The sequence below is a fragment of the Protomyctophum bolini genome (genome assembly GCF_963924005.1).
Source record: "Protomyctophum bolini genome assembly, chromosome: 7".
NCBI classification, from domain to species: Eukaryota; Metazoa; Chordata; class Actinopteri; order Myctophiformes; family Myctophidae; genus Protomyctophum; species Protomyctophum bolini.
The window spans coordinates 38,270,415-38,280,937 of record NC_137868.1 but is presented as its reverse complement, the minus strand read 5'-3'; the positions used below and the strand labels follow the sequence as shown (position 1 = coordinate 38,280,937).

Below are 10,523 nucleotides of genomic sequence, written 5' to 3'. Positions count from 1 at the left end.
ACGTGTTAGCTAAATGTAACCCTGTGTGAGATTAGAATTATAGACAAAGCATAGGAAATTTGTGTTGGTGTTTTCCGTCACCATATTTTGTCTTCCTCTCCTCACAAAACATGTTATGTTCAAGGTCAAGTGTCAAGGAAGGAGACCCGGTGACCGTCACGAGTCGACCCCCGTCCCCCCTATCAGCTCACACCAGCCACCCGTTCCACTGATAGTGACTACAGCAGACGTATGTGTGTGTGTTTGGTTTCAGCAAAATAACAGGGCTCTCAGAGTAGAATTCATGAGAGCCCTCATAAATTCAAATTTCAAGCTAAAGTGCAACATTATAGATGTATATATTTTTATTTGTATTGAGACAACTACATTGTTTAATAAGGTTCAGCACTTTATGTGGGTCCCTTAAATGAGCTTTAAGTAGCCTACTTTTGAGTTAACAAAGGCAGTGTCTCCTGACAATACGCTGAATACAGCACACAAGCCAAACAACCATCTGAAACAGAAGCATAGTGTTGGTGTAGGCCAGGGGGTCCTGAAAGGAGAGGAGAGCCTGAGCCATACCCACTTATTACCCAGGCAGGTCCTCCTGTTTATCAGGAGAGAAGTGAGTGATTAAAAGAGATTAGTGACAGCTGCCTGACGGAGGGAGCAGAAAGAGGACAAAGTGAAAACATCAGCAGTAAAAAAAGAAGCCACCAGAGCATGCAACCGACAGAAATTCAGATGTCCCAATCTAAAGTGAGTGAAAACTCCAGCCTGAGGCAAGGTTCTTATAAAAGACTAGATAAACCTGATTTTGTTCACAAGAAGCAAGACCCAAATGGGTCCCTTCTTACGCATCAGTTAATTTGTTTATTTGTTCAATTATATTTGCATAAATTGCATTTTATGTATGTGATTTTTATGTTGCCAAACTTTCTATAATGCAAATTGTTTGATAAAATATTGAACATTGTAACAAGTAGCTGAACTCCACCGTCCAAAATGCCTGCATAAAGTGATATGATACCATCAGCAGGTGCATATAATGATCTCTGCAATGTGCTACAATGTATGATAGTTGCAGTGTTTACCCTACTCATTTCCAGCGTCAGCCGTTAGTCCAGCTATCGTCACAGCCAGAAGCTGAGACCTCATTTCTTCAGCTACAATCCCACCCCCAACCTTCCAGCCTGCAGTCCCAGCAACACCACCGGCTACAGTTCGAGCCCGTCTCCCAGCAAGCACCTCCTCAAGGCCTCCCACCTTCTCAATCGGCGCTCCGGCCCCCCCGCACCCGTCTCCATCCTCCCCAGCCTGCGGAGCGGGCCAAGTCTGTGTGGACAAACCATCGAAGACTCCTTCTCCTCCTCCTGGGATCCTCCTTCTGTGCCTCCATGCTGGGCATGGTGTACTACTCCCAGCACCAGCAGAAAGTCTTAACGGACAGCAGAGCAATCAAACAAGGTGGAACGAGTACGTCAAGCTACCCAGACGCAAAGCATCCCAGCACAACCCAAGGTTTGCACACAAATATTTGAATGTTGACAGTCTCCAAATTTGAATTCTTCTTAAAAAATAAAATGCCGTAAATAAAAAGGTGGACCTCAACACTCATACATTTTTATTAATCTAGTATTCATTTATTTGAGCTTGAATCCCAGCTTGTTCTTTGCCCCCAGTCACTCCATGTCTCTCACTGGCCTGTGAGAGGGCCTCAGCCGGCCTGTTGGTCGACCCCTTCAGTCAGCCATGTGCCTACTTCCTGTTCACCTGTGGCTCGGACAGACCCTCACCAACCGCTAAGGGGAGACAGCGAGGCAAGGGAGGGCATCAGCATCATCAGAGAGATGTACGGAGAGAGCGGGAGAGAAGGACGGGAAGGAAGGAGAGAGAAGACACAAGTCGGAAGACTCGGGAGAAAAGATTGGACAGAAGAACTGCACTGCTGCAGTATCTCAGGGAGATTTTGGGTACAAGTCTGCAATTGTTTTTATTAAAGAGTAATCCCATATTGTGTGAAGCATGTAAAAAAGCATAAAAAAGCAGGGTATTACACTGGTCAACTGCTGATGGTGTGGTGCCAGTTGACAGTGGCACCACAAGTTTTAATAGCCTGATTTTCATAGATGTCAGGCTTCACACTAATTTGTGTATGGGATTTGGTTAAAGAAAATGCTCCGTGGTCTTTGTGGTCTTGTTGGTCACATCTTTTTTTGTGTACGTCATGTTTTATAGTTGTTGAGGCCACAGCATAGTCGTAGTCTACTTTCGGTAGCATTTGTATTGTGTCGTTATTAAAAATTGGAAGTATATATGCCACATGTTCAGAAGCTCCAGGCTGTGATTGCACGCAATATTCAGGTTCCCCAAACAATGTTTGCGTGATCATGATTTTAAGGAAGAAGTTCTGGAACAAGGCAAAGGGAACTCTAGGTGATTTTTCTTCATGTCTTACTGTGTCCCTCTGTCAGAGGAAGAGAGCTCGTCTGGTTCAGCTGTGCTCAAGGCCAGAGGATTCTACAGTTCCTGTATGGACAGCAGGTCTATAGAGACTGCTGGAGCAGAGCCCTTCTTCTCACTCATCCAGAAGGTGAGTACACTCACCTACACTCAGAATGTGCCTTAATTTGTGCCTTTATTCATCCAGGTAAAGTGTATTTCTAAAACAATTGAGGCCCTGCTTTTCACTTCATGCACTCGCCCCAAGGAGCTGCCCTTCATAGCCATTAGCCACTATACTGATATGATCTGTGTAGCACAACTGATGAAGATAGGCGTCAAAGGGATATTTCACTTTCAAATAATGTTTAACTTCAAACTCAAATCTTAACCATGATGGATTCATTGAAAACACCCGTCCTTGGTTCTAGAGACCTTCTAATGTGTGAGGCGATGATTTTTCCATTACTCTTACATCTTAACATTTTATTTGTAAGTGTAATATCCCTTTAAAGTCAATAAAGTCAAGTCCTTGGAACAGTTCATTTTCTCATTGACTTTCCACACCGCTACCATTATGTTGGCCTTTGAGCAGTTCACATTTAACATTGGCAAATAAATAATGTGCCTTGCTCAGGACATGAGAGATGTTCTCAGCCTCAAACTTGTTTTGCTAACCTCTGACTCTGTTCTGTGCCACATCTTTCTATCTGCCTGCCAGACTGGGATCAACTCCTTTTACAGTTTTCGGAACCAGTCTCGAGCAGATATATAACTTCGTGCCATCAGGCGGGCAGAAACCATGGCGGAAACCAAGAGCGCCTGTGATCTTCCAAAATAATTTACATCTGCCAGAGTCATGACTTGTTTCGTTTGGTATAATTGTTTCGTTTATTTTGTTATATCCATGTTTTTATGTTTTATTCCATCTCGTAGCACGACGGAGACGAAGACTTGATTACTCAATTCGACATTTACGTTGGGGAACAAAAACAAAGCGGGGCCAAAGCTGAAACCTCAACCAGAAACCACTTTCTAGAATTCTGTAGTAGACGTGGCCTGGACTGGAATAAAAACCAGTCTTTTTGCTGTGTGGAAAGTCTGCTGACCTGCAAGCTCAACGCATAAATGCTGCGATACTCATGACTCGAGCTTGTAGAGCTGCTGTTTTCAGCCTATTTATTTTTCCCATTTTGTGTTTCTTCATGTGTAGCTGGGCGGCTGGTCGGTGTCGGGTCAGTGGAATCAGAGCGACGTCAACTCCACCCTGAGCCTGCTGATGAGAGATTACTTCACCTTCCCTTTCTTCAACCTCTATGTTGGCAGAGACCCAAATGACCCTGACCGTGGGAGCAAGAAGAAATACATTCAGGTTAGCGCAAACCAGTGGTTCCAGACAGTGGCCAAGAACCATGTTCACAACTGTGCTGTTCATTCTGAGAACTCTCTGCTTTCTTGGTTGATCTGCCAACTCTTGTGGGAGGCCGTTGGAAAACTCTTGTTCTGTTATTGTGTGTGTGTGTGTGTGTGTGTGTGTGTGTGTGTGTGTGTGTGTGTGTGTGTGTGTGTGTGTGTGTGTGTGTGTGTGTGTGTGTGTGTGTGTGTGTGTGTGTGTGTGTGTGTGTGTGTGTGTGTGTGTGTGTGTGTGTGTGTGTGTGTGTGTGTGTGTGTGTGTGTGTGTGCTTTGAAGAAAGCTTTTCAGTCATTACATTGGACCCTATAGTATCCCACATTCTGTGAAAATAGCAGATCTACAAGCTCACAATGCATCACAACTTGTAGATCGGCTATTTCCAGCAAAGCGTTTTGGTGTATAGGGAAATGCCAATGGACCTAGTATAGAGCCCTGGGGGACTCCGTTAAACTAAAGAATAAGTGATTCGAATAAAAAGCGAAAAAAATAACAGATCTACTAGTTTGCTTAAACACAAGTGTATTTGTCGACAGATTGACCAGCCAGACCTGCTGATCCCCGTCCAATGGAACAGCAAGTCTGCGCGGAATTATGCACAGGTGGCCGTATCCCATAATAGCTCCAGCAATTAATTCAGCACATTTCCATTGCATATCCAGCCATCTTACACTGATACTATCTTCCCATCTAACCCCTATGTTTCCCTTAACGCCGTCCCTCCTCCATCGGCCAGAACGTGCGTCTGTTCCTGGCGTCCTGCCAGAGGTACCTGTCTCTGCTGGGCGCTCCCTCCAGCACCCTCCAGCACGTGGGCACGTTCATGGCTCTGTCGTCTGAGCTGGCTGTGGCCACCGCCCCACTGTCCCATCGTCTGCTGAAGGGTCAGCTCTATCAGCGCACGACCATCAAAGACCTGCAGGTTGTGCATTCCACTCAGTTACTCTGTGTTCAGACCTAACCACAATGAATTAGAGCAGTGGTTCTCAAAGGACTGAAAAGATTTTGTGAATTTATAGTCGACATTTTTCATATTTATTCCAAGATTTTAAAAAAAATGGCAGATCTAAGCTTACAAGGCATTGATGCGATGCAATGTGAGTTTCAAGATAAGCTATTTTTGAATAGCTGAAATATATAATGTAGTGTTAAAGTGGTTAAACTTATTTGATACATGAACACATTTTCCTGTGGACACCTTTTAGTTGGAGACCCCTGGGATTGTAGTACATATACTGTGACTAAATTCATGCTAACTACATAAATGTATTTCTATGCTACTGTGTGCACAGGCTCATGCCCCTGCCATTGATTGGCTTGGCTGTCTACAGACTGTGTTCCATCCTCATCCAATCAGGGAAGAGGACCCTGTCCTACTGCATAACTTGCCTTACATTGAGCAAATGTCCCGCATCGTCAGCAAATGGCTGAACAAGCATGAATTGCGTAACAGGTATGATTATGACAAGACATAATTTATGACACCCACTAACAAGGAATTTCTTGCATTTTATTTTTACTGTTCCTTTTGCTCCCTCTAGTGGTCCCCTTCATACCTACATGGTTCTCAATCTCCTTCACACCTTCATACCTGCCCTGGACTCCAGATTCATTCAGACTGAGTATAATCTGTCTGTGGCTCTGGGAAACACAGAGGAGGTACTTTTTAATAAAACATATTATTCCAGAATGAAATCAGTCCATTAGGCAGCTGTAGCACAGCATCTGGAAGACTGGAAGCTTTCGGGTAAATGCATGCTTTAATCAGTTAAGCCCTGTGAGCCACGGCTTGCAGTGAGCTCTGCAACATTTAGTCATTTCTGAAAATGTTTAATTGGTTGCATTTTCTTTTCTTATGTTTTTTATAATTACCCAAAATAGGGATGGCAGGGCCAGGGGTGCGGTTAATCTGATAGCTTGTGTTTATTTGATGTAGCGCTATCTATGTTCCCAGTTCTCAGGTAACCAATGAATGGGGTTACATTTATTTGTATGTGAACATGAATGATATTGGGTTTGCTTAACTTACGTCCAATCTTCATTCCTCCCCAGGCCGTCCCTCGTTGGAGAAGCTGTGTTTTGGAGACGGAGAAAGGATTTGACACGATCCTCACACACCTACTCAGTGAGAGGACTGCACACACAGAGGTACAGTCTCACACACAATTGATCGGCCATGTGTCGTCCTAATATTTCTTATTCTTCGCATGTCTCAATCATAGGCAAACATGGCCTCACAGTGGCCAACCAGGCTAAGGCAAACATTCTGCAAAAATCTGAACCGTCTGAAGTGAGTGGTATTAACCGCACCCTTGCCATCCCTATTTTGGGTCATTATAGGCAAAACATAAGTGCAACCAATTAAACATTTTCAGAAATGACAATGTTGCAGAGTTCACTGCAAGATTTGTTGTAGAGGGGGAAAACGAAGGGGACCAAGAATTTAACCATGGGGGAACTGCAGTCAATGAATTATATATAGGGTTTAAATGAAATTTCAGCTGAGATTGACTTTTGTTATCCTACAGGCAGAGGAGATGATTGACAGTATCTTTTACGCAATAAAGTCCAAATTGTCTGTTCTCAAGTGGAGAGATGAGAAGTCCCGTCTGCTTGTTATGAATAAGGTAATAGTTGAAATGTTGAGATTTTTGAGACTGTACTTTATTGCTATATCAAATATTCAACAGCTGTCTTCCCTCCAGGTTCACTCTTTAACTGCAAGACTTTGGACTAAACCTCAGATCCCGAGTGAAGCTGAACTTGACCAACTTTTCTCTGAGGTATTATAATATGCCAGAAGTTAATCTTTTATTTAAAAGAAATAGGTTTATGTACTAATTACAAGTCACTGATGCATTCAGCACTGCACAGCATTCAAATATTAGTTTGGAATCTCAGTCATGCACTGTTGTCTCAATGTTGTCAAACCAGGAGGCTGCCATCTTTACACACTTTGTTCCAAAACTGTAACGCCACAGGCTTGGCTATATAGGGGCTCATTGCTGATACTGCATGTATTCTCTGCATTATTTTAGGTAACAATCAGCGAACAAAGCTATTTTGCCAACTACATCCAACTACTGTCCCTGCAGCAAAAGAGACGCATCAAACTCTTCTCTCAGGGCGAGGAGGTTGACATGTAAGCAGTTTCGTTCATTCCAGTCAGAAGAGAAGAATCGCATCTCAAAAAGAAAACTATGTTCTTCAAGAACTACCCTATACCCCCATTCCCATATTTCCCTCTGCTAAAGCCCTTTTTGTCAAACTTAATTTCTATTATTCTGAAAGTCCAATAGTCAGAAAGGGCCATTAGGTTAAGGCGGAAGCACATTGCCACATTTTTAAATGGGTAGTGGATGGAAATTACGCTCACACGCGGCATCAACTTGCCGCATCGGAAAAAACGTAAACGCTTGGCCGACGCTACAAGGTGCAGCCACGCCCGCAAGTGTCCGTTCCATCCACCAGCTGTTTAAATAAACAGGAAGAGACACCTGCTCTCTGCGCCTTCTTGCCGCGTATATGTGCCCGCGCCCTTAGTGATAACATACTGCTGGACCAATGGTGCTTCAGAATAAGGTCTTGATGGCATGGCACCAAATGAACATGGACCCTTTTCACAGATGTATTATAAGTTGTAGTTAAATAGTATAGTATTAGGTATGCCAAAGAGCAAACGCTGACGATAATCAATAATGTCATTGCTTGTTAGTTCTTTCAGCTGTGTTCATCCTACACCTCTGCGAAAAGGGTCCAATGTCTGTGGACTATGATGTGACACTTTTGGTTGTGCAAGGATTTGAGGCTCATTCTATGATTTATTGTGTGAATTGTTGGTTCTATTGATAAATTTAGCATTCACTTGTTTTTTTTTCTTTCTTCATTTCTTCAGTTTATCTGTCTCGCCGTTAATCCTGGGCAATGAGCTTATCTTTCCCATGGGAATGTTTGTCCCTCCCCTCTTCCACTCAACACATCCCAAGTAAGTGGTGTTACTGTATTTATCTATTGAAGACCAGGAGCACAGTTCAGTCCAATAACGCAACACTTAGCAATTAATTTTGTTTTGAAACAGGGCAATGAATTATGGACTTTTGGGTTCTCTGATTGCCAAAGATATCCTCCATCTTCTTCTGCCTGACAGTAAGTGAAACAATCCTTTCTGTAGACTGTCAACGATATCAAAGACTACAAAACCTTAAAACAGCACTCAAAGGTTTATCTCCTATCATCCTATGCAGACCAAACTATTTTAGGGATGGAAAGAAATTGATGGTGGATCATTCTTAGCTATGTACTATACGAGTAAACTTCTTATGACCTGTGACATTGAAAGCTGTTTTATTGTACCTGTAGTACAAAAGACTCGCAGTCTTCACATGCAATTGATATTTATTGGGAAAGAACTGGGAAAGAATAAATTCTCTCTATATGATTTATTAATTGTCAAGTGAAGACTGTGTGCGAGAGTCTTTTGCTGTCGGTTCTCTGTGTCAGTCTACAGGTGTGCAAAGTTCTGCGTTTAGAATCTAATCTGTAGCCTACAAATATGAATTCTTCCTCATCATTGTACATATTAATCCATGTAAGTTAATAATTGTATATATTTATAAGAGTATTTCTTTTATGTAATTTTTGTCCCACCCATCCCACACTTTACTTTGCTCTACTCTTGTGAAAATGGACTAATTGTGTGCTTGTACTGTAGCTGACTCTCAGAGTGAGACGGTGCAGGCTGTGGGGCAGTGTGTGATGGATCATTACCTCACTGTAACTGAGGGACCGGGGAGGGTTGGAGCATTTAATGTGTCTGCAGCGCAGCTGAGGGAGATCTGGATGCAGTACTCTGCCCTCCAGGTGGCACTACAGGTCAGTAGAGTGATGGTCCGTCATCATGATTATTATTCTGTCTTTAGTTTTTTAGAATAACTGCCTTGCATAACATTGGTGTGGGAGCTTCCCAATCCTTAGTTTTAGTATTGGTAGGAAATCCTCTGACCTCTGTACTTGATTTGGTTACATTTCAAGGGAACCTTAGAGTCTAAGGTTCCCTTGAGGCCACTTGAGTGTCTAAGGCTTAGACACAGGCCATGCCCAGCGTGAGGACACCTATACAGTTTTTAAGGCTATACAGTTTTTATATCCAGTTATATTAAAATTCTCCTCCCAAATAAAATAATTTCAACAGCATTGGCCAGGTTATTGTGTGAGTGCACAATAACCTGGCCAATGCTGGGTGCCGAAATGCTGTTCACCACACAGCACAATCCCACAGCCCAGCAATGCCGGGTGCCCAGCAATGTTTGTGCATAAAACTATCTGTGTTTTGTTTTCTCAGGCTTATTATGAAAGACTAAATAAAGACCCAGATGACACTTCTCTCTCTGGTCTCTCCCACACTCATCTATTCCTCACTTCATTCTCTCAGGTACTTTAATAATACTCTGATGGCAAATCAAATAGCTAGAATAGCCGATCTACAAACTCATGCATTGCAATGTGAGGTGTTGTGTAGGCCTACTTGAAGATCAGTTATTTTGACCATTTAAACATTTTGAAGATTTGAATGGTTGAAAGTAGAACTAATTAATCACCACCACTGCTTCCATTATTTTTCAGATTAACTGTGACTCTGATCCATATCGTGAATTCATGCCGTTTGAGCCCTCCTTCTTGATTACTGTCTTCTGCGCCAAATCCGACCTGTGCCCCACAACACTGGAATGTCCGCATAGAACTCAGCAACATTTACAGAAATGTTGAATTAAACCCTAACAGAAAGTTATTCACCGAATCTTAGGCTTAGCTATGTTCAGACTAGCAGCCCAAATCAGATTTTTGGTCTCTGAAACCAGATTGTTTTTCTTAACTCTCTCAATGGCAAAAAATAGGAAAACAGATGAAAAATAGCCGATCTAACAATGTCACAACGCTACACATTGTGAGATTGTAGGGACTCTATTTTCGGCAAGCGACACCATCATGTAACAGTGTAACATAAGCATTACTCATGTCATTGTCTCATGTGTAAGGTACAAGGATATATCATTCCTACTGTAGTTAGGAAGGTTACATCCTATCACATTGGTACCTTGTTAGGAAGGATACAGCGTATCCACACTGGAGAAAAACCTTTTCACTGTAAAACAGATGTTACCACAGCAACCAATGCCCATACAGTAGGTCTGTGAAGTTTGAATACAAAATCCAATCTGATCACTTGCATATAACAGCGTGGACAGTCTGTTCTAAAGATCGGATTTGAGATATGAATCGAAGTCTGAACAAAGCCAGATTCCACATCAATCTCTTTGGTTGCCTAACAAAATGTAATTTGCTGCTAAAATATACTAAAACTATATATAAGTAGGGTTGTTTCAGTATTGTCCGAAGCTCTGTAATGCTACATACTTGTAGTATATAAATTTTGTGTTGTTACATTCATGTGTATGACTGTTTGCTATTTCTATAAATAAAGTATGGGTGACTGGGGGCTCAACCAGTTGGTACACTGACCATGTTTGTTTAGTGGTTTTGTGAGGACCCGGCTCAAATCCAACTCCCAGCGTCTTGTCTCACTTGTCCTCAAACCCCCCCCCCCCCCCCCCCCTGAATATGGCATAATATATGCAGCATAGGCTACAGTATATGCTGCATTACTTGCCATATATTGGCATATGTTAATATA

The 10,523-nt window shown here is 42.5% G+C and overlaps 1 protein-coding gene across 1 annotated transcript; it reads left to right on the top strand.

Moving 5' to 3' along the window:
* Positions 1–526: 526 nt before the first annotated feature.
* On the top strand, positions 527–10,350 carry kel (Kell metallo-endopeptidase (Kell blood group)). The gene is made up of 18 exons (XM_080767752.1): positions 527–738; positions 1,089–1,500; positions 1,662–1,952; positions 2,454–2,572; positions 3,635–3,793; positions 4,369–4,434; positions 4,569–4,754; positions 5,125–5,285; positions 5,374–5,491; positions 5,885–5,980; positions 6,361–6,459; positions 6,538–6,615; positions 6,871–6,974; positions 7,728–7,817; positions 7,911–7,978; positions 8,544–8,704; positions 9,174–9,263; positions 9,455–10,350. The coding sequence occupies exons 1-18, from the start codon at positions 703–705 to the stop codon at positions 9,596–9,598; spliced, it is 2,478 nt and encodes an 825-aa protein (XP_080623878.1). The 5' UTR covers positions 527–702; the 3' UTR covers positions 9,599–10,350.
* The last annotated feature ends 173 nt before the right edge of the window (positions 10,351–10,523 follow it).